This window comes from Chrysochloris asiatica, unplaced genomic scaffold, assembly GCF_000296735.1.
Source record: "Chrysochloris asiatica unplaced genomic scaffold, ChrAsi1.0 scaffold00346, whole genome shotgun sequence".
NCBI classification, from domain to species: Eukaryota; Metazoa; Chordata; class Mammalia; order Afrosoricida; family Chrysochloridae; genus Chrysochloris; species Chrysochloris asiatica.
Window position 1 is genome coordinate 2,194,411 of NW_006408864.1, and position 24,032 is coordinate 2,218,442.

The 24,032-nt window shown below is 50.4% G+C and overlaps 1 protein-coding gene across 1 annotated transcript in view; it reads right to left on the reverse strand.

Annotated features, from left to right (window-relative positions):
- The window catches only part of LDB3 (LIM domain binding 3), a 67,857-nt gene that overhangs the window by 25,704 nt on the left and 18,121 nt on the right, over positions 1–24,032 (reverse strand). The window contains exons 6-8 of the mRNA XM_006875918.1: positions 19,969–20,138; positions 19,467–19,503; positions 980–1,125 (exon numbers count right to left, since the gene is read on the reverse strand). Of these exons, the coding sequence (XP_006875980.1) occupies positions 980–1,125; positions 19,467–19,503; positions 19,969–20,138 (353 nt within the window). The remainder of the gene's footprint in view (positions 1–979; positions 1,126–19,466; positions 19,504–19,968; positions 20,139–24,032) is intronic.

Genomic DNA, 24,032 nt, shown 5'->3' on the forward strand with positions numbered 1-24,032 from the left:
CCTCCTGGTATCCTGTTTCAGCTAAGGAAACCAAAAAGCAACCTATCCAGGATCACACTGTGATGCTGCAGATCTGTCCAGAATTCATGGGGCTTTCATAACAGGTATGTACTGCTTAGTGTCCATGATTCTTATATGAAATAAAATTTTAGTTGATTTGGTCATTGGATCAACACTACATAGGAGAGAGGCTTGCAGGACACCTGGACCTGGAACCTATGCTGTGTTAAGAGCTCTTTCACTGCAGGTCCTGTGTGGCCACTGCCCTGTCCCCAGGAGGCATGCCTGACCCCTTCTCCTCTGCCTAGTGTGTTTGAATGCTCCTGGGGCAACCGGGCTGAGTGTTGGCGCTGCCGGAGCCCAGTGTGGTAGAGTTGGGTTGGGCAGTTGTGAGACCAGGTGAGCTAATGAGAGACAGATCCAAATCTCAGTACTTAGCAAAGTAGGAGGGGGCTTCAAAAGTATTCTTGGAAAAACCCATTATCGATGAACTCTGTTCACAAACTTTTAGACATCCCTTCATACATTCCCTATAGCCCATTCTCCGATCAGGATTTCTGAGCTCTATTAGAACTGGGTGGAAGGGATATGAGTCAGATGTTGCCTGAATAGATGGTAAGCACACATACCTGTATTGAACCAGAACCTAGACCCCCCCACATGGAAAAACCAACTTTTCCCTCTAGACCCACTTCTTCCTTACCCTGAGCCGGGAAAGCCCAAGCTAGGAATACCCTCTACCTTAGAGCTAGGAGGCTCCATCTCGGCTCTCCCACCTGCCTCCCCAAGGCCAGGTGTGGGCTCCACAGGATGCTGCTCACAATTTAGGGCAGAATGGTTGAACCTCATTAGCAGGACCTTGCTGACCACTGACCATCATCCTTCTGGTGATGTGGCCTCAGGGCCGCCACCTTACTCTTCCAACTTCTGAAGTGCCTACCCAGCCTAGACCACCCCCATTCACTCTCTGGCCTCTCACCTGGCTGGTAGACGGAAGGCCGGATGCTGGCTGTGGTCACAACCCGGGGCTTGGGTGCAGGGGCAGCTGGGGCCTCACCATAGCTGGTGTTGGCAGCAGGTGTCAGAGAGCTGGCTGTTGTAGGGTTGTAGGCAGACGCCTGGGGCCTGGAACCAAGGAGCAAGAGTTAGAAGCCAGAAGGACAGTCCTACCCTGGCCTTGGGCCAGCAGCCATGGCAGGCTAGCTGTCTCCCTCATCTTTAGGGACCTCTATGAAAGCTGCTGGAGATTGAGGACGAAAGGTCTTAGAGACCTTAGGAGGCACGATGGTACTCCTTAGAGCAGCAAAGACCCTTCCAGAAATTCAGCCTGTTACCAGTGCCACAACCTTAGGAGACAGAGGGGAGAAACTTTGGCCAGACAGAGGAGCATGAAGACAACACTTACCCACCACACCCTGGGAAAGGTGGTACAGGCTGGAGTGGGCAGTCCAGTGGCAGGAGGGTGGTCAGCGCCACCCTGACTACCTCCTCACCTCACAGCCTGGGCTTCCCTGGTCCCCACCCACTTCTATTTTTGCTGAAGAGGGAAGCAAAGTCTCAGTTTCTGGGCGGGAGGGCTCATGGGAAGCCAGGCTCCTCACCAGCCCCCAGGTCCCATCCCCCACTCCCTTCTCTTCCATATAGAATCTCTGTTGTCCTCTTCCTATTAGACTAGCTGCAAAAAAGACTAAAGCAGTCTTTCCCCAAGTATGAAGCACAGGACCAAAGAGATGGAAAAAAGGTATCTCCAGCTCATTGGCCTCAGGAAACACTGTTTTTGGCCTCTTCTCTTGGGAAGTCGTAGGAAGTCCTGGGGTTTAGCAGTTTAACCTTGTCTGATCCAGTGTTTCCCAATTTGATTTCCCCATAAAGCCCTTCTCTTCATTTAAAAAACTGATGGCCACTTTACAGGAGAAAGCCCTAGTTCCTGCATCCACCTGTATCTTTCAGATTCTAATGGGGACCACAAGACCATGCCCAGGGCCAACAAACCATTTCAAGGAATGATGGCAAAGTGAGCTCCTGGAAATACACCCACATGACCCATGGCTGCCTACTTGCCTTCCTGCATGGATCCAGCGCCTGCTCATCTCAAGCCCTGCTGGGCAAAGGTGTATCATAAAGGAGTTCCATCTGCTGGAGACTCTGTCAGGATCGTGACCCTGGGCTAAGAACCCATCACCAAGTTTTTGAGAAGCTCTCGAGGTGCTTGTGTACTGGCTGCCCCAGACTAGCATTGCAGACCTCAGTGATTTGCAGACCTGCTTTCTCATTGTTTCCTCTCCATGGCACCCTCCCTACTTGGGGAGAACCCCTAACCTAAGGCCTCCATGAAATAGGAAGAGACCATGCCCAAGGGCACCTGGGGTCTCTAGCTTCCACTGGTCAGAGAGTCATTGGGTCTCATCTAGGTCCTCCCCCATGCAGCATGCTGTGCAGTATCCCAGCATCCCAATGGCCCAGTGCTGGGGACTGGTGTTGAAGTTGGAATGGAAAACTGAAGATATATATCCAGTGAGAATTCTGAGGTCATGCTTCAAAGAAAGGCTGGGTCTCAATTGGCAAGCCCATCTAGATCAGCCTTAGTCCATGCACAAGGAGGGGAGGTAGCTGGACCCAGAATGTGACCTCTTGATCCCTTTACGCTAGCCCATTGCCCCATTGGGTAGCTCTCCAGGCTCTAAGTTTCTCCCAGGCCAGCTCTCTTGTCAAGGCAAAGAGAGTCCCGAGGGCTCTTGGAGTTCTGTAATAGGTCCCAAGTCTCCAGCATCTAGAGCTCCCCCATTCAAACTGGGGAGACCGCCTCCTCCCTACTCGACTACTCCAGGGCCAGGGACTCAGATAATCTGTCCAGCCATTTCTTACCCACCTCAGAGTTTCGTCTTTGTGCAGGTAGAAGACCCTTATTGAAGAACTTCTGGTGTGGAGAGGGAAAACCGTTGGCTACATGTCCCCAGGAAGCTGGACTAAACCATCCCACAGGCTCAGGGCCAGACTCACCCCTGAGTCTGGAGGGGAGGTAGGAAAATGCTGGGCATCAAATGGGCCATTGTAAATCCAGAGGTGAGCGGCAGCAGCCAGGCCAGCTGGCCAGTGTGCCCACCCTCAGTGCTGCCTACCCTGACACAGACTGGTATCTTCCTCAGCAGAATCCCAGAGGAAGCTGGGATCCAACCCCAGACAGTCATAGGACAACTCCACAGAGTCCAGGAGGCTCTGGAATGACCAGTCAGTCAGCCTCTCTCACTTCCCATACCTCCCTTCCTCCTGCCTTTTTCCTCTCCTCTTTGGGTCTCTGCCTGGCTGGGAATATGAGGGGGCTTCAAAAAGTTTGGGAGAAGTGGAATTCAAAGATAATGGGATGTTTCCACAAATGTTTTGAAGACCCCTTATACTGGTGAGTGTTTAACAAGGGGCATGTGTATGTACTGAGTGTTTCAAATACTCTTGACACAAAGGGTTCTACAGCTATGGATTCAACCAGTTGTGAAATGAAAGTATTTGGGGGAAGGGGTGGAGGGAAGGCTCCTGAGAAGCAAGTGAGTAGTCAAAGCAATCCCTCAAAGACTAAGAGGGAAAGTAAAGTGCTATTTACATTATAATTTAATGTAGGATTAACACTAGACCACAAGGTCTATTTGAACCACAAAAATGGCAGTTCAAATTCACCAGCCGCGCTCCTTGGAAATCCAATACAGGGTCGTTATGAGTCAGAACTGACTCGAAGGCATAAGTGCTTAGTGAGATATTATAAGTAATCAAGAGATGATTTAAAGTAATCAGGAGCATGTCAGCAGGTTAAATGTAGATAGGACACATTTTACATAAGGGACTTAAGCATCCTTGGAAATTGGGTATCTGTGAGGTCCTGGAATCAATCCCCCGCAGATACTGAGGGACAACAATTTGCTTCTGTCACATCCCTGCAAGATTAGTGCTATGTTAAAGATTTTAATAGATGAGGAAACTGAGGCTCAGAAACTTTACACCTAGTAAGTGGTATAGAGCAGAGATTTAAATTCCACACCAAGGCCTCTGAGTCAACAGAGGCTTGATGGAGAAGAGAAGTAGTGGTGGAGGGCAAATTAATGACTAAACATTATCTGATCAAATGTAACCTGCTTTCCAATGCCCCCTCCTCCATGCAGCCTTCCTTGACTTCCAGTTGACAGGGATGATTTTCATTTTCCCAAATTTGAGTTCCAGGAACAGTGACTTTCTACATAAAGCACTGAACGTGTCTATGTGTGAGTCTTCTCTCTTGAGGGCAGGCAGACACCCATCTCTGCTTTTGTCTTCAGCCGCAGTTGGTAGGCTCCCCTGAAACACGCTCTAGCGCCCCCTCACACTCAGCACCTTGTAGTGCTAGGTTTGGCCTCCATGTGGCCCCAGAGCCTGAACCACTGAGCACCACTGCTGGAGAGGTGGACTCAGGGTCGGCCTTTCTTGCTTCCCTTCCCCATGATCCGGGCTGGCTACTGTGGGCCAGTTACCTTGGACTGTCCGCAGGGCTGGAGGCAGAGGCGGAGGCTGTGGCAGAATTGGCAGCATTGGCAGTGGCTGCAACCAAGGCAGGTAAGGCTGCGCTGGGAGAGGCAACAGCAGGCGGCTGGGCAGAAGCAGGCAGGAGCAGGGTGGTGGCATTGCTGGTGCACACTGGAGCATGCTCAATAGGGGTGCTGACGAGGCGGACCAAAAAGAGAATAGGTCAGAGGCGCACTAGCATCCTGCGGCAGAGGCAGGTTGGATGGAAGGACCATGGGTACTGCAAACAGAACAGGAACTTTGAGAGGCTATGTTCTTCCCGGCAGAAGGACCCTTCCAGGGGAGCTGGGCTCTGATGGGCTCAGGGAAGGAGCACCGCCAGGACATGGGAGGGCTGGCCAGAGACCAAAATAAAGAACTGAGCTCTTGAGAGGTATCACATGTACAGAAACATTCATAATCTTGGAGGGATTCCTTCCCTCCAAGTTTTCTCTTTGAGAGGGCAGAAGTCAGATAATTGAGTGTTGAGGGTTTAGAACCTGGTAGGTTTAAGATGCAGGGCACTGACAACACAGCTGGAGGCTGGATGATGCTACCCCGCTACCAGACAGATCAAGGTTATCTGGACCAAAAAGGTACAATGATGGCTGGGGCATTTGAAAAATAAAGACATCTGTGCTTCTCTTCTGTGTAATCCCTGGGGAAACATCCAGACCTGAAGCTTCCTCATATCCACAGGTCAGGCAGAGCTGAGTAGTCCCATGCCACATGGCCCGAGGGACTGCAGAGCATTTCCTGAGTATGACCCTGAGTCCTACAGATCTGAAAGGCCTGTAATTGGGAACAGGAGCAGTAACTGCTCTCTCTGTCAGTGTGGACCAGTGTGACCAGCAGACACCAGCACAGGTAAACCATGACCGAGGACGGGGGTCCTCACTCTCTCACCCTGAATGCCTTGGCCTCCTGCAAATTTCCTATTGCAGGTAAGAGAGGAGTCCCACCAACTGAGTGCTCACCACAGGCCAGGCCTTGTGCTCAGCTGAAACATGCACTGAATCCTTCCAACCTGATTCAATTGCTGTCTTCACTTTACAGCAGGGGAATCTAGGTTCTGAGAGATTTGAGTCTCTGATCAAACATCACATACCTGCAAAGTGCCCTAATCCTTATGTAGCAGTTTTTGTTAAGTGCCCTCCAGTCTGTGCCAACTCAAAGCGACCCTGTAGAGGTTTTTTGAGGAGGAGTGACTGGTAAATTTGAAGTGCTGACCTTGTGGTTCAAACTGACCTTGTAGTCCAGGGCTTAACCCACAGCGCCATACCAGTACTGCTGCTCAGACTTGAACATGCAAAGCCGAGAGGCACCTGGGGAATCTTGTTACAATGCAGACTCCCTTAGGTCTGGCAATCGGTATCTCTTACAAGCGCCCAGTGGACCACATTGTGAGTGGCAAGGTGCTATGGAGGTCTGTCTTAAATCGGCATGCGAATGAGCCATGAGCAGTTGACCAAAGCAGGGCAGAATTGCTTAGCATCTGTCAGCAAGGTGTTTGGTAGAGAAAGGCATGAAATGGTGTCTGATGATTGGGAAGAGGAGAATTGGAGAAGTTGCTAGCTCCCTGGGAGGGAGAGCCATTCTAGCAATATTGTGATGGGCAAGTGGACAGTGGTCATGTCCTACCCAGTTCTTCACTGGCTTATGGGTTCAGAGAGGAGGCTCAGGCAGCCTAACTCGCAGACTTGAAGCCATGCTGGTTCCTGGCCACTCCCACACTCCATGAAGGAATTGCACTCCGGAAGCTAGACCTGGATTGTAGCTGCCTAAAGGACACACTGCATATCCAAAGCCATACGGCAGAGCTAGCTGCTCAGATAACTCCCCAAGTCCTGGTCCAAGCTGGCTCAAGACATGATCTCCTTTATCTGCTTTCCCTGACCCCATTGAATGCTCCTGGTGACTCACCGGAGCTGAAAAACACTGGAGTGATGACACTGTCCAGACTGAGGAGAGAATTCTCTAGAACAAATGAGAAGTTGACTCTACCTGTCCCCTTTTTCTCACTGTCATACCCGTTTACCTGCAGCTCTCTCAGCCCTAACTCCAAATGAACACTGGATTCCCAGGGATGGAGTTGGAGTTGGACGTGGTCCCTCGAGAAGGGTCATTGGCAGGTCCATTCAGACATGCACACGCGCCTACTCTGCTGCTTGGACATTTGCTCAGCTTCCTCCTTTCTAGAACCACTGTCTGCAGATACTGAGGAGCTAGAGGTAGGGCTAACAATGAAAGACATCCTGAAGAATCTTGAGTTCTTGTCTAGGTCAGTTACAACCTGTTCCACGAGCTCCCAGGTACCCCGAAAAGGTCCAGAGGCAAGACTGCAGGGCACTTACTTGGCCCTGGATTCAGTCCTTGAAAGAGTCCATGAGTCACCCCCAGCCTGGCCCTGAATTCTATAGTTGCCTCCCGAGCTGGTCGTTACCCACTTTGAACAGATACCTTAGTGAAATCCAAACCAAACCACTCAAATGATCCCTGGCTGTACGGAGAGGGTGTAGCCAGAAGAAACATCTCTTTATAGTTCACCTCTTCTCTCAAAACAGTGGGCATCAAGGTAGAGGGTGCCAACTGAGGCCCCCCACTTTGTTGTGGGTGCCTTTGTGGTAAGAATGGTGATGGCAGTGATATTATGTACAGAAAGTATGGGGGTGGTATTGGTGGTGGGCTGGGTCTTGGAGTTTGTGGTCATTGGGCTCAGGCTGATGGTGGCCGTGGTAGGATTGGTACTGATGGTGTTGGGAGTGGTTGCCACGATGGGGTAATGATGCTTCTGTCTTTAGTATGATGGTGGTGATGTTGTGGCTGCAGTTGTGTTAGTTAAGGTAATGGGATATGAAAATCTCTGCTGATAGGTGATGACAAATCAGACAGGCCGTTAGTCTTAACAACTGCTGTTTATACTGTCTCCCTCCCAACTACCCCCACAGGCTGCATTCTGGAAATTTTGCTGCTTGATGACTCAAGGGTTTAAGGGCAGCCCTAACCATGCCACTTTGCAGTAGGGCTGTACACTGTACAACTCTAGGGGCCCCTCTACGTGGTTGTCCGTACGAGTGATGTCCTCCAGGGCTGTGCACTGCACAGCTAGCTATTCCTAAAGGCTGTAATGGGGATGGTGGCTTGCTCAGCAACCTTTGCTAGTTTCACACTGCCTACAGAATAAATTCCCAATTCCAGCGCCTAGCCTTTCCAACCTGGACCACTCTAACCCTGACATCTTCTGCATTTCTTCTGGTCCCGCCAAAATGGTTAACTTGGGCTTCTGGACTAGCCCATGTTTTCACCAGCATCTCTGCTTCCTCTGTATATACCCAAACTTTCCTTCCTGCATGTGCCTGAAACCTAATACTCCTGAAGATCAAACACACAAACTTCTTCTTCCAGGAATTCTCTGACCATCCAGCTAGAGATACTGTCTCCAGAGCCCATGCCCTGTTAAGGGGTCCCCCTTCAGCCCTGCATCACTACCAGTTACATTCATGCACAGCACCTTGACAAACGCCCACAGACACCGAACACTGAGTGAGGACACTGCTCTGCTTAGACCAAAGAGTTTTACACAGACTATGGATTTGGGGTCTCTAAGCTGCAGCATGCAGGGGTCTGGCACATAGGGAGGCTGCAAAGGAGTCTTTCTGGGCTTCAACCAGGTGCTTCTGAGAGGGATCTGACAGGCATGGGGCTGGGGACAGTGGGCCATATCCCAATTAGTTCTGAGTGATTGGCTCAGGTCCTTCCCTGGTTTCAGGATACCTGCCTGCTGGGACTTCTCTGTCCCTGTCTGGAAGTCCTCAGTAAAAGGTCAGTAAATCTGGGTGTGCTCTAGGATACAGAAATGAAGGGAGGAAGACTCTGTTCTGTTCTTCATGGGCCCCCTCACCAGTGTGATAGGTCTCCATGGACTTGCCTGGCCCTGGGAGGTGGAGGGGGGGCATAGTGGGATGTGACAGTGAAGGTTCTGGGCATCTCAGGTAGGGGGACAGGATAAAACAGCCTCTCTAGTCTGTCAATCTGGACCAATGACTTAGGTTCTCAGAGGTAGCAGAAAGCCTGTTCCCAAGCAGTAGGAGCAGGAAGCCAGACTCTAGCTCAGTCTAGCCACTGGGAATGGGAAGGGAATCAATGAAAGGTGGGCCTTAGGGCAGCCTTTACCTGTTACCATTTGGCCTGATGTTCTCAGCCTGCGATCTCACACAATCTAGTAAAAGGCCAGTGATAGACAGGTGGGTGGGATGTGAGTTAGAGACACCTAGCTCTGTGGTCTGTGAGCCCTCCCCACCTGGCTAGCAGGTGAAAAATTTCTCAGTCGCTGTTGCCCTGACTCTTGTTGCTAGCGGGCATCCAGCTAGCCCTTGATTCAGGATGACCCCGGGCACAACAAAACACAATGCTGGCCAGTCCTGTACCATCTCCATGATTGGTTGTGGGTTGGTTGGTTGTGATCCATGGATTTTCACTGACTGATTTTCAGGCTTTTCTTCATAGTTCATCTTAGTCTGGAAGCTCTACTGAAATCATGTTGTTATGTTGTTAAGTGCCATCGAGTCGGTTCCGACTCATAGCGACCCTCTGTATAGGGTTTCCAAGGGGCGACTGGTGGGTCTGAACCACCGACCTTGTGGTTCAAACCGACCTTTCTGTCCATTGGTTTATCTCACAGCACCACACCAGAAATCATAGCAACAAGCAAACTGGTGAACCCCCAATGTCCCTGATGTTGAGTCAGATCCCACTCGTATCGGCTTTGTATATAATAGAAGAAAGCCTTGCCCAGTCCTGTGAAATCCTAATAATCATTGCTATGTTTGACCCCATTAAGGAGCTCTGGTAGCGTAGTGGTTGCCAATCGGGCTGCGAACCGCAAGGTCAGTGGTTCGAAACTACCAGCTGTTCTGCGGGAGAAAGATGAGGCTTTCTGCTCTGGTGAAGATTTACAGCCTCAGAAACCCTGTACAGGGTCGCTATGGGTCGGAACTGACTCGATGGCACTTAACAAAAACAACAACATATTTGAGCCCATTGCTGGGGAAGGACATCATTCTTGGTAGAGGGTCAGTATAAAGGAGGAAGACTCTTTTTAAGATGGACTGATACAGCAGTGGCCGCTGCTCTGATTGTTGTTGTTAAGTGCCACTGAATTACAACAACCCTGTATAGATTTTCCGAGGAGCGGCTGGTAGGTTTGAACCACTGACCTTGTGGTTAGCAGTCTAGTACTTATCCTAAAGTGCCATATCAGGACTTCACTGCTCTGACTGTAGTTCTTAGGTGCCATCGGGGTGGTACCAACTCATCGTGACCCTATGTACAACAGAATGAAGCACTGCCGGTTTCTGTGCCAACCTCACAATCTTTGCCATCGTGCCAATCCATCTTGTTGGGGGGGATCTTCCTCTTTTTCTCCGATCCTCCACTTTACCAAGTATGATATCCTTCTCCAGAGATTGGTGCCTCCTGATAATATGATAATATGTCCAAAGTATGAGAGCCAAAGTCTGGCCATCCTGGCTTCCAAGGAGCATTTGGGCCGTACTTCTTCCAACACAGATTGGTTTGTTCTTTTGGCAGTCCATGGGACTTTTTTTTTTTTAAGTCCATGGTACTTGTAATTTCATCTTCCAACACCATAACTCAAATGCAAAATTCTGCTCTGACTAGTCTTTCTTAAATGTTAGTCCTAAGACAAGGACAAAGTTATGGTGCGTGGAATTGAGAGCAAGACCCCAGCTGGAGGCTACTTCCCCCAGCCCCACCTACCATCTGAACAAGACCCCACCAACAGGCCTGTCTCCATCTCCTTTACCCAGAGTTGGGCCCTAAGCCCATCAAGGCCCTCCAGAAATGCTGCTGCAAACAGCTCAAAAGTCTGCGTCTCATCCCCCGGCACCTGGCCCCAGGGCTGACTGTGAGCATAGCCTTTCCAGACAAGGGGTTGGTGAAGGAGGAAACTGGCTCAACCTACCGGTTACTGTTTTTTATTCTGTAGGATAAGCATTTGACCTCAAGGTCCATTTGAACTGCAAGGTCGGCGGTTCAAGCTCATCAGCTGCTCCTCGGAAACCCTACATGAGTTGGAACTGACTCAATGGCACTTAACAACAAGACTGCCCAACACAGATTTCAACCCTTCCATCCTCTGGTAGCGTAGTGGTTACGAATCGGGCTGCCAACCTCAGGGTCAACAGTTCGAAACTACCAGCTGTTCGCGGGAGAAAGATGATGCGTTCTGCTCCCGTAAAGATTTACAGCCTCGGAAACCCTGTATAGGGTCAATATGAGTCGGAATCGACTCCACGGCACATAACAACAACAGCAACATCCTCTCTTCCTGACTCAACAGCTCGGACATGGGCTCAACAGGGTAGGAGGGAGGCACAGGTAAAGCTGTGCTGGGTCCCCAGACTGTCTCATGTGTTGCCCCCACACTTCCTCCTGGATGGGACACACACAAGCACAGCATGGCCGGGCATGGTTTGGTTCATGTCAGATCCTTTTATTTCAGAACAAGCACGCTGATATGTACAGGAGTGAAAGTCATGGAGCCAAGCACACGTATTACAGAGAGGAAAATGCTCACGCCAATCTCAGGACAGCTCGTGGCAGGCTCTTCCCCATCTAACCAGAGTCTTCTACTACTTTCTCTGCAAAAAGCCTTTTCCGGCTGCCCCAAGCCCTAGAGGGATGGGTGTGAAGGCCTCTCTCCAGGGCCCTTATCTATGGATAAGGGTGGCAATAGACCAGTTTGCATCTCTCAGAGCCGAGGTAGACAGGAAATGGAGCAGTGACATATTCATTTCCCTTGGCTCAGGGGTGTTGTCAGCAGACCCCGGCAAGTCCTCTCTGATCTATTGGCTCAGGCTCTGTGGGAGTGGTGATGTTAGGATGTGTGGGCAGAGAAGGGATGTGGAGCCGTGGAGGCTGGGCCATCTGCTTGGGCGGGTGGAACGCAGAACTGCTACGGTCAGTGACTATCAACAGGGACCCCCCAACACAGATATACATTCTCAAGCATCACCATGGGGTTCACATGCCAGGCCTGTGCTGGGGCTGGAAGGAGGGGAACCCGCCTGAAGGGTTGGGGGGATCCTGGTTGGCCTTTTAGCTGTTAACATTAAGGATTTGGGCTGAGAGGCCGTGGTGCCAGTTGCGCAATTTGGCAAAACGTGGGCTGTTACGTTCCGTTTCAAACCTTTCCCTGTGGCACAGAGAGAGAGAGAGAGAGACAGAGAGAGACAGAGACAGAGAGAGACAGACAGAGAGAAAGAAAGAAAGGGATTAGGGGAGGTGTCTGCCACCATCCTGCTGACAGCTGGGCAGAGGTATGGAAGTTGGCTTGCCATCCATGGGGAAATTTCTAGAAGGTCAGGCCTGAGTTGGGGCAGACCCAGAGTCATAAGGACCAGGATCTAAGGACTGAAGCCTCGGACTTTGAGTGAATGGGGCGCCTGGGTAAAGGCAGGGCTCTGGGTTCTCCCTGGCCTGTGTATTTAGGACCGAGCAGGGCTGCTTTGGCCGTGGGCTTTGAGGACTGCATCTAATACAGGTGGGCCTAGTGTCCTCTAGCTGGGCACTGAGAAGGTCAAACACTAGTCCCTATGATGAGATCTGGTAAACAGACCTGCTGCCTCTTGGGTTTCCCCAGCCTTTGTTGAGCTTTCGCTATCCCAGAAACACTGATTGCCCTAAACTGCCCATCTTGAGCACTGGCCAGCACACGCATGCACACACATCCTTGCAAGGCCCCAGCCCCAGACACAGAGGGTCAGGACAGCCATCCTTCCAGCCAGCAGGGCCTCTAGGGCTCAACCCTTAACCAGCTCAGACCAAGGGCACAGGAAAAGCAGAAAAGGAGCAGCCAGAAATACAGACAAGAAGAGAGAGTGGCCCAGGGAAGGCCAGTGCATGGATTTCAGCATCTGAGACCTTCAGGCTTCAGGGGAGGGACTCTGACAGCCTCTAGACTGGAGGGTGCAAAGTGGTGGCTTGTGGGTCCCATCTAACCATGTGCATATTTTGTTTAGTCTGTAGAGTGTAAGACACTGTTAAAAAGCAAAGTGCTCTATCCATGCTATAAAGGATGCTACTATAGGATGGATGGACTATTGATTTACTCGACAATCTGGATGAATCGCCAGGAATTTCTCCTGACTTAAAAAAGCCAACCATGCCAGGTTACTTACTGTATGATTCCATTTATATAACATTTTCACAATGACAAAATGATAGTGACGGAGAACAGATGAGTGGTTCTCAGGGGGTGGAGCAGGGAGGGAGGTGAATGTGGGTTTGAGGGGTCCTTGTGGGGATGGAATGTTCTGTTATCTTGACTGTATCAGTGTCAATATCCTGTGATAATGAGCTATTGTTTTGCAAGATATTATCATTGGAATTAATTGGGCAAAAGGTATTGGAGATGTCTCTGTATTATTTCTTAGAATTGTATTTAAATATGCAATTATCTCAAAATAAAATTTTAGCTAAAAAGATGAATTGCCAGACTATAAAAAGCTGGGAAGATCACCACTGCCAAGAAGACAATTCTGACTCATACCAACCCTGTATGACAGAGTAGAACCGTCCCATAGGGTTTTCAAGGCTGCCACATCTTTCTCCTGTGGAGTGTCTGGTGGGTTCAAACCACTGATTTTCCAGTTAGTAGCTGAACATTCAGCCCCTGAAGCACCAGGGCTTTCTTAGATTAGCTTTAAGTCTTAATAAATCAGACTATCTGGCAGAGCTGCTCACACATTTCCGCATGGTCAGTCATGAGGAGTGAGATGTGCTGCCTGGCTCCGTGTGTTCCCTCCCACTTCTGTGATGCCCTCTAGACTCCTCTGTATACCTTTGCATATTGTGTCCCCAGTCAAGATTCTGCTTAAGGAAAAGGGCCCGTTGCTAACACATTTCAAAAGCATTGGGGTAGGGGTGAGTGTGGGGGCGGGAATGGCACAAAGAGGGGCTCCACGGCAGGGAATTGGGCAGCTCCTCTCACAGCATCACCAGCAGAAACGACTGTGACCACTCTACAAAGACCACTGGGGACATACAGGGTAGAAATCAATCTCCATCAGTTTGCCTGTCAATCACTGCTTTCTCCAAGCATGCAATGGAGCAACAGAGTCTATCGTCAATGTTAATGAACAGAGTCCGGTGATCATTGAGTCCAGGGAATGTTCGCTCCATGGAACTGTTTAGAAATCCACAGCCCAAGAAATGAACAGGGAGAGAATGAACAGAAAGAAAGTGATGGTGGTGAGTGTGTGTGTGTGTGTGTGTGTGTGTGTGTATGGAGAGAGTAAAGAGCAGAGAGGGCAAGAGAGAAGGGAGGATAGACAATGGGTTGTTCACGAGGGCTGCTCAGACAATGAGACACCCTGGGTGGGGGATGGGGTCATCCCAATTGTTCTAGTTGGGTTTTCAATTTGCTAGGGTGGCAGAACACCCCCACCCCATCAGTCAGTTTGTTGCAGTGTGATGGAGTGTGTGTTGCTAAGAGGTTGGAAGCTATGCCACCAGCCTTTCAAATACCAGCAGGGTCACCCATGGTGGCTAGATTTCAGCAGGTCATTAAGGCTAAGACAGACAGACAGACAAGTAAGGGTTGGGATCTACTTTCAAAATACAGCCAATGAAAATCCTATGGATTACAACAGAAGAGTGTCTGACATAGTGCTTGGAAGATGAGGTCCTTAGGTTGGAAGGCACTCAACAATGTGGTTCCAACAATGGTCTTGAGCAGACCTATGACTGCGAAGACAGAGATGGAGTGGGTAGCATTTCCTTCTGTTTACACGGGGTGCCACTGAACCCATGCTCACGTGACAGCAGCTAACAGCTAGAAACGTTGACGGAGCACCAGGGAGTAAAATCCACCAAATGGAAGCAGCTTTTATCACTGATTACTGCCCACTGTATTACCATGAGGGTCCTGCTGAAGGGAGGGACCTGTGCTTTGGCAGTATATGAGGGTTGGCCATGTGGATTTGGAGCTGGGATAGAGTTGAGTTTCTGTGCACAGAGAAGGATGGTTTTTACTGTGTCGTGTGCAATGCAATTCTCACCTTCAACTGTTCTATGGCATTTCCAGAAAACCAACACTGGCCTTTAGTGCTTATGAATAGGAGAAATGCAAAGTTCTGTAGACAGGTGGGCCGCAGTAAACACAGAACTACACTTGTAGAAAGTCAAGCCACCAGATAGGGGGCTAGATGGTATCTAGGTGACAAACTAGGGCCCTCCAGCATGGTTCTGCCCAAATGGTGAGGCCCACATGCCTCTGCTGGACGCAGAACCCCAGAGAAGTGGCACCACAGCCTCTGACGTCAGGAAGCCAGGACTTTATGACTTGGAGGGCCAGTCTACAATGGTGAGCAGGCCTGGCTCTGGGGCAGGGTTTAAATTTGAGATGCTGGTTTAGTGTAGTGGGTTACACATTGGGATACCAGCTGCAAGGTCAGCAGTTTGAATCCACCAGGTGCTTGGTGGGAGAAAGATGAAACTTTCTGTTCCTGTAAAGATGAACAGCCTTGGAAACCCTATCCAGGCTTGCTATGAGTCAGTTGACTAAACGGCACACAGCCAGCCAGCCAGTCAACCACTTTGGATGGAAGCGGCGTCACCTGCATGCGCTAGAGCGGGTCCCAGGAAGCCCCTGATGTGGAAGCAGACAAACTCAAACACGAAACCCACTGCCATCAAGTTGACTCTGACTCACAGTGATCCTACAGAATAGGGGAGAACTGTCCTAATAGGGTTTCCAAGACTGTAGATCTTTATGGAAGGGAACATCATTTTCCCACACAGCGGCTGGTAGATTTGAACCATTGACCAAAATTTTGACCACTGGGCAACCAGGGCTCTAGAAACCAGACAAGAGGCTAGTGTTTACGACAGCTGGACAGATAGTGTCCTAAGGTCTTGGGGTCTTCTCTGAGGGAACCAAGTCCATGAATGTTGCCTGGGCTATTCAGAGGCTCTGCCCAGCCTCTACTGCAAAGACAGGCTCTCTGGAGACTGGACTCTGCCTTGGGTTGGAGGCAGGTGGGCCTGGAGCCTCCTAAGGAAGCTCCTTGCTACCAGACACCTAGGCATTGTCAGTGTTTCCGGAGCCAGGGCTGAGAGGGGAGGAGGTTGAGGGCTGTGGGCTGCTCTGGAACTCTGAGTCATGGGTGGGTCTTGGAGGCAGAGCTGGGAAGAAGGTGAGGGGAACATCTGCAGAGTCCCTCTAACTTTTTTTTAAGGTTTTCTAATTTACCCTTTATTAGGTACCCAAACATACAAAGTGTGGTACTTCAGTGGCCATGAAAACCCAGGGAAATGTATCACACAGAGCCCTGTCTGATCTTATGCCAATGGTTCTGAAGAGGTTAATACCACAGAAAAGAATAACTAGTCTAGCTTCTCTATACCATGTGACCCTTCTAACTTGTGAACTTACACCTGTCCTTCAGGTTGCAAGTATCCCTCAGGTACAAAGTTACTGTTGTTGTTGTTAAGTGCCGTCTAGGAGTCGATTCCGACCCATAGCGACCCTGTTACAGGTACAAAGTACCTGTCTGTAAACACTTCTCACATTACATCAGCAGGAGAAACCCCACCCCCTCAGATCTAGGGCCTGAGGCCATGGGGAGGGTGGGCAAGTTTTGGAGGCTGTGGGCATAAGGAGAGTACTGTGGCTCTGTAGGATGAACGAACCACAAGGTCTGTGGTTTGAGCGCACCAGGAGAAAGATGAGGCTTTCAGCTCTCACATAGATTTACAGCCTTGGAAACCCTTTCCAGGGTCCCTGTGAGTCAGAAACGACTCAATGGCACTTAACAACAGCAGTAACAAACACCAATGGCCGTAAGAAACGAACAACTCTCTAGAAAGAAAAATCAGGAAAGGGGAGAGGAGGAGGGAGCCAGCTCCTCCAGGCCTGGGTGGAGGCTTTCTGAGAACCCCAGGGCTGGTACTTCAGGGCAGAGACGCAGAGGGTGGAGCTGATGGGATGCAGTGCCAGCTGAGAGAAGCCACTTTCTCAGGGAAGAAGCAGGTTGAAACCTCTTTCTGGATTTTCCCAAACTTAAACCCTAAGGTAGCTAGGGTAGAGACACCAAGAACTGCAGTGGATTTCTCAAGCTGGTGTGGGGACAGACTCCCAGAGCTGGGTAGAGACTTCTGAAATAATTGACAACAGAGGCCACGGATAAAGTAGGGGATCATCTTTAGACCTGTTCTTTGTGTTCTTACTCATGCCTTGGGGAGAGAGCAAATATTCCAGGGGAAATATAAAGACAAATGCTCACTGTAGCTAACTCCTACTGTTGTTAAGTACCATTGAGTTGGATCTGACTCATAGTGAACCCATATAGGGTTTCCAAGGAGCAACTGGTAGGTTTGAACTGTTGCCCTTTTGGTTAGCAATCCAGTGCTTATCCTACAGTGCTATACCAGGACTCCCAATTCTTATTAGGATGGCTAAGATTAAATACAAAACAAAAAAAGACAGAAAACAACAAATATTGCCAAAGATGTGGAAAAACTGGAACCTTTATCCCTTGCTGGTAGGAATGCAAAATGGTTTCATTGATATGGAAAATCATTTGGAGAGTCCTCAAAAAGTTAAGCAACAGAACTACCATAAGACCCAGCAATTCCATTCGATAATAGTGCCACAAGTAGACAAATGTACACCATCTTTCATTTCGTCACTGTCCAACAACAATCAAATGCTAGAAACAACATAAACATCTACCAATACATCAGTGGATAAACAAAACGTGGGATAGCCATGCACTTAGCCATAAAGAGAAATGAATTCCTAATACATGCTACAACCTGGATGAGCCCTCAAAACCTGCTGAGTGAAATCAGTCACCTACAAAAGAACAGATTTTACATGTTTCCACATGTGTGAAATATCTAACCAGTGTAGTGGATCACGAGCTGGGCTGCTAACCACAAGGTCAGTAGTTTGAATCTACCAGTGGCTCCGTGGAAGAAAGATGAGGTTTTCTGCCTCAGAAACCCCAGACAGGGTCACTATGAGTCAGAACCAACTCGACAGCACTTAACAACAACAACCCTTGCCTAGTCTAGATATTTCCTATGGTGGTGGTGGTAGATGTATGCCACCAAGATGGTTCCGACTCATAATAACTCTGTATAGGGTTTCCAAGGAGCAGCTGATGGGTTTGAATTGCCAACCTTGTGGTTTGCAGTCCAGTGCTGATTCTACAGTGCCACACCAGGAGCATGATGGAAGGGAAAATGGGGAATCATTGTTTTAGGAGCAATGAATTTCTGTTTAGGGTGCTGGAAAATTTGGCAAAGATTATGTAAGGGTGAGGGTTACACAACATGATTAATATAATTAATATCACTAAAATTGTACATGGGACAAATGATCAATGGGCAAGTGTTGTGTTACATATACGAGTGGGCATCACAAAGTTCACAGGAAAATGGAATGAAAAGATAAGAGAATTTCCCCAGGAACTTTTTGAAGGTACCCTACCTTCACCAGCACCCCTCCCCACTGATCAGAGTGTCTAACTAATCAGGCCATGCCCCTAGGAGGATAGTGGAACCTCACAGAGAACTGCAGGCACTCCAGAAGGCCGAGGTGGGCCAGAAAGGCAGGCTTCTGCAGCCGGCTGGTTTCCTGACAAGAAGGGGCCTGAGAGGATTTTGGTGTTTACTGTGGGTGTGTGATGGAACGTCCGCTCTCTCCCAGATCTTCATTGTTCATGCAATGTCTGTGTGGAGCACTTCAAGTCAGAGGTTGGGACACACACAGACACAGTTGAAGGGCATTGGGCACAGGGGGAGCGGATGGTGTGGCCTTCTCGGGCACACTAAACATAACCAGGGAATAACTTCTGAGCTAAATGAAACACCATTTCCTTTCAGAGTCTACATAGACACATTGCAGGCACTGCAGGGTTGAGGACCGTTACTGACAACACTCTATCACTAGCAGGCCTGGGAGGACCACACTTGAAGTTTGGGCACCTCAGTCTAGAAGCGGGCAGAACTTCAAGCAGCAAAAAGATAGATTCAAGGATCAGAACCATCAGTCAACTTGAACTTGACCCCAGAGACCTACTCTTCATGCGGTCCAGTGACCACTGCACTGTGGGTAACAAGTGGCCAAGGTGGGTAAGAGCCTCTGAGGCCCAGCCCCTCACACAAGGGCTGTCCCAGGATGCACTGGCCCAAGGCAAACTCTCCCTGCAAGAGCACGCAGAAGACATGTTTGCCACCAGAAATGTCAACACAATCACACCGAACCCCACTTCTTGCCATGGAAGGTCCTAGCTGGTTCCAGTGGGTTCCAGGGTAGTGTGCCTGCTTCCTACCTGGGGTCATGAGTATCTTATATGCTGCAGGTGGTGAGGAACTGGATGTAACTCAGACCTGCTACTGCCACAAGCCCATGCTCCTGAGACACCTAGCCCTGTGCAAGCCCCTGCTTGTGTTCAGGGCTTGTCCTTTCTTGCAACAGCTGCTCTGCTGTAAGCAGTGCGTGGAGCTGGTCATGTGAGCCCAGAAGCCAGGCACTCATGCCATACGCAGTCCCCATGTGCCTGGTGCCCTCACAGGGACAGGTACCCCCATTCTCGACAGCCCAGCGGAGGCCAAAGCAGCCCTGTCCCCTACCTGCAGACGGAGCTAAGGACGGCACCAGGGGAGCCCAGGGTGCTCACTCCTGTGGTCTACATAGGGCCTGGGGAGTAGAGACTCAGCTGCAGGTCCCCACCTCAATGACACAGAATGGCCGCCCCAAGCCAGTATCTGCTGGAGGCCTTTGAGAGTCAGGGGTTTCCAAATGTATGCATTTGAGAGGCTCCTTCCATGGGTCATGTGACCAGGGAGGCTGCCTGGGGATGAAGGGGGTGTTAGAGGGGTAAGAACTCAGCCTGAGTCCAGGCACCTACCTTGACCTTCGCAAAGCTTCTTCATCCGGGTCTTGCACTGCAGATAGAAAGGAGCTCAGTCAGGGGGAATCATAGGGGATGTAAGAAAGAAAAGTCTCTGGAGTTCTGTGGTCACTGTTAGCACCCCCGCTCCCTATAAACTGTGGAGGAGAAGGGCCCCAAGTGCTGGGTGGAGGGCTCAGAGAAACATTAGAGGAATCACTGCAGTGGCTAGTAGCCCAACATGTGGCTTGGGAAGCTCTCTCATCCCAGCCCAGAGCGTTCTCTGCATTTGGAAGCAGCATGGGAAGCTGGCTTGCCTATGATGGAAGCCAAGGGGAGACCAGATGGTGATGCTATTGGACAGCTCCCCCTGGGGTGCGCCAAGTGGGCCTAGAGGAACTCTGTAGTTATCTTTAGGGGCTGGAGGCCTGGCTTCTGGCTTCCGTAGACCATTGTGTAGGGTCCAGGAGCCCTCAGAGCCCCTCCTGCTCTGTCTTTACCCCATGGTTCTCTCACTTACTAAATTCTGTCCCTGTCATCTGGGCCAGGATGCGGAAGGAGCGAGACTGCAGGTTGGAGGAGCGGCGGGCCCACTCATCAGCCTCCTCTTCCGGCTTGTTCTGGTTCTTAATCACAGCCTGGTACACAGGAGAGGCACTGTCCACAGCCAGATCTTTAACAGAAAGGTTCCTGCAGTGCAGAAAGAGGCCATCAGAAGGGGCTTGGCTAGAACGGGGTCCCTAGCCCACCACCCTAATGCCCCAGCCCCTGTGTTCTCCTCCCACCATGCCCTTTCCCTGCTACTTTCTGAGAACCTGCGAGGCTCGCCTGGGTCCTCAGTGCTCTAGGCGGTCACACTCATGAAGGTCAGGAGGCTGAGATCTTTTCTGCCCTCTCACCCCCCATGCTAACTCTAGGCACTGGCCCTAGAGGGCAGTAGTGGTGCTGGAGCTTTTCTGAAGAAGGATGTAGACATGGTGCTCCAGAAGTGATTTCAACCTTCCTGAGCAGGCAGAGGCTGGGTGGGGACTCTGGCCTTCCTTACACGGTTGGAGTGAAACAGGAAGTACCAATGGTGTGACTCCACCTGCAGCTGTAGTTCAGGTGAGAACAGGCAGGCTTGGTGGGAATGGGGTGTGAGAAGCAAGGCAGTAAGGCCCATTCCGGAGTCCTGGTGTGACACTGTGGGATAAGCACTGGACTGCAAGGTTGTTTGAACCTCACAGTCGGTGGTTCAAGTTCACCAGTCACTCCTTGGAAATCCTATACTGGGTCGCTATGGGTTGGAACCGACTCGACCGCACTTAACAACAACAATAAGGCCCATTCCAGCCCTGGGATAGTCATGGGGGGGTTTCTGACTTGGGGGGACTGTGATGGTTACTTGTCCTTTGCCTTTTGAGGGAATAACTTAGTTACATAGCAACATAGCTTTTTGAGGGAGACCTAGTGACCTTCCCTTCAAATTCCCGGGGTCTGGTACATAGCTGAATGAACAAATACCGGATCAGAGCTGGAAGGGACTCTAGAACACCCCTTGAGCCCAGTCTGAACTTCAGGACAGTAGATGATCCAGATTTGCCTGTGTCCATTCAACTGGCTGGGTTCCTGGTGTGGCACTGTAGGATCAGCACTGGACTGTGACCTACAAGGTTGGTGGTTCAAACCCACCAGCTGCTCCTAGGAAACCCTGTACAGGGTTGTTATGAGTCGGAATGGACTCCACAGCAATGAACAACAACATTCAACTGGCTAGGGAGTGCCAGAGAGCCAGTCTGCCAGTCCCCCACCCCCTCTCAGCGTTCAGAGCATGGCTGAGGCGAAGCCTACAGCAGCAACAACTGCTTCCTCAGTGGTCCTACAGATGCTGAGCCTGAGGTCCAGAGAGGCCAGCTACTAGCTCTAGTTACAGCTGGAAGGCCCCTGCTATGCTAGAACCCAGGCTTCTTGGCACCCCCCAGCCCAGTGTTCTTTCCTCAGGTCCTCCTCAGTCAAGAGGGCTCAGGAAGGTCATTCCTGCCTACCAGGACCTTAAGTGGACTCCTGGTGTGGTGCTGTAGGATTAGCACTGGACTGTGAATCACAAGGTCAGCTGTTTAAACCTACCAGCTGCTCCTCAGAAACTCTATACAGGGTCACTATGAGTCAGAACCAATTCGATGGTACTTAACAACAATAGGGCCTTAAATAGGCCTGGAGACACGGCCCAGCCCAGATGTTCACCCTGCCCAGCACCCCTGCTTGCCTAAATGCCTGCATCTTCGTGCCCCTAAGGGCTGGTTGACTGGGAGAGGTATCTCCCCAGTGCCCACGTCCTTCACCCTTTCTCCAAGGAGTTGGATAGAAATGACCTAGTCTCTTATGGACTAGGTTCTCAGGATTGGTTCCCCAGGGCCAGGCTTAGGGTAGGCCATGGGAGCACAGGAAAAGAAAGAACAGAGTTGGGCTAAGTTGCTGCTGCTTCCTTGCCCCTACTTCCTTACTGCCTAGAGGGCTCTGCCCTGACCCTCTAGAGAGCTGTAGGTGGGTCTGGGAGTAAACAGATAAGAGCAGCAGACCTTCTGGGGTCCAGTCAAGGAGGCCGCCCAGGGAACAACAGGGAACATGGCATTTCTCTGGTGGAGGTCATTTCTGGTATACGAAAAAGTCCCAATAGTTTCCAAAGCAGAGGCTGGGCCTGCTGAGGTCTTTGGGTAACAAGGGCGCTAAGAAGCCACCCCAGGACGTCGGGTCCCGACTCCTGGCTCATTAGAAGTTGAAAGAGGAAGTATGGATTGTTCCATGGGAGACGGCAGGTGTGGGTCTAGTTCAGGCCTGACTACACGGAGCTTCGAGGCCCACAGAGTAGATGGACTATGTTTGCTGCGATTTCCCTAGAATTTGCCCGTTTGAACACCCCTGGCTCCTTCCTGAGTGCCAATGGCAGAAGGGAGTCCCCAGAGACTTCACAGGGCTGGTTTTACTTCCTACCACACTGGGCAGAGTCTGCAGTCAGAGAAAGGGACTGCTGTTCTCAGAAAGACTGTCTACAGAGAGAGGATGCAGTGTGTCCTGCAGCCTGTGATCCTGGGTTAGTGGTCTCCATCTAGAGCCATTGCCAGTCTGCTCTCCACACCACAGGAAATACTTCACAATCTCCACACCACCAAGGTCCCCTCTGTACACTGCCCCCAAATCAGACTCATCTTTGACCTCCCGTGGGCGGTCCTGGCTCCTATAGATTCATCTCCTATGAGGATTTTGGTGAGTAGCCTCTGCCACCCAAGAAGAGCCAAGTATGGATTCTGACTTCTGTGCTTCCTCACTGAGACAGGAAAGGTTGGGGAGCCTCTCCAAAGAGAGCGCATGATACACCTTTAGTGTCATCACTGTATGATGCTGTCAATGTACAAACAGTATGTGGGGTCAACCTCAAAAGACAAGGGCTTGCCTGTCTAGACTGCAGGGGAGGTCATTTGGTTGTGGTGTCTGTGGGAGGAAGAATGTGGACAGAGCCACTGACATACATATCCCACCAAACCCACGCGCCATCCCCAAACCAGACCACGGGACACATCATGCGGTCTACTTACGAGAGTGGCGATGCCCTGCCAATCAGAGGAAAACCCAGCAATGGATGCGTGTCCATCATGAGAGGGCAGAGGGGCAGCACGCACACAAGAGGGCAGGGTGAGTATCAGAAATAAGTTATAGGAGTGAGGGTGGATAAAGGAGGAAGAGAGAGACAAAAAGAAACCGGTCAGTGAAGACGGAACTGAGGACATCAGCAGTAGAATCGGAAGCGGCTCTTCTTACCCACCGTGGCTGAGTTTCAAAGAATGGGAAAGGATATTACTTTCCCCGCACAAGAGGGAAGGGAAAGCGAGGGCAGGGGAGAGGAGAAGAGAGGGATGAGAAAGGTTCCTTGGAAGCCTGGATTGACACTGGTGCTTTGTGTTCCAAAAATCGGTGGTGCCCCTAGTGGTGAAACCAAGTGATAGCCGTCTTTTCCCAAGGCGCAGAGTAAGTAAAAAGTTCGATAACACTTCCTCCATTGCTTTCCACTGAACTTCGCCCAAGTGACTCTTGCCACTTTTGAGCGAGCACACCAACGGCACAAGTGACAGACATATGTTAACAGGAGATCCTGCTAGCTCTAGTAGCGTAGTGGTTACGAGTCGGGCAGCTAATCTCATGGTCAGCAGTTTGAAACTACCAGCGGTTCCGCGGGAGAAAGATGAGGCTTTCTGCTCCCTAAAGATTTACAGCCTCGGAAACCCTATGCAGGATTGCTGAGCCGGAACCGACTTCACTGCACGCCGCCGCCACCACCACCACCATCACCCTGCTAGCTATTGGGCTTAGTCAGGCGGCCTGTTTTTTTTTTTTTGTTGTTGTTGTTGTTTTGTTTTTGTACATATGAGCTAATGGTTGTTTCTCCATACTTGCACGATCATATTTTCTGCTTTGAATGGCGGAGTTAAATAAATCAACATCTGATGTTCCACAAAGGGTGGCAGCTGTAAGCCAGGTTTGAGACCCACTGCTCCCAGCCAAGCTACTTCTGCCCTCTGGTGGCCCAAATCAGTACTGCACCCTGAGAGT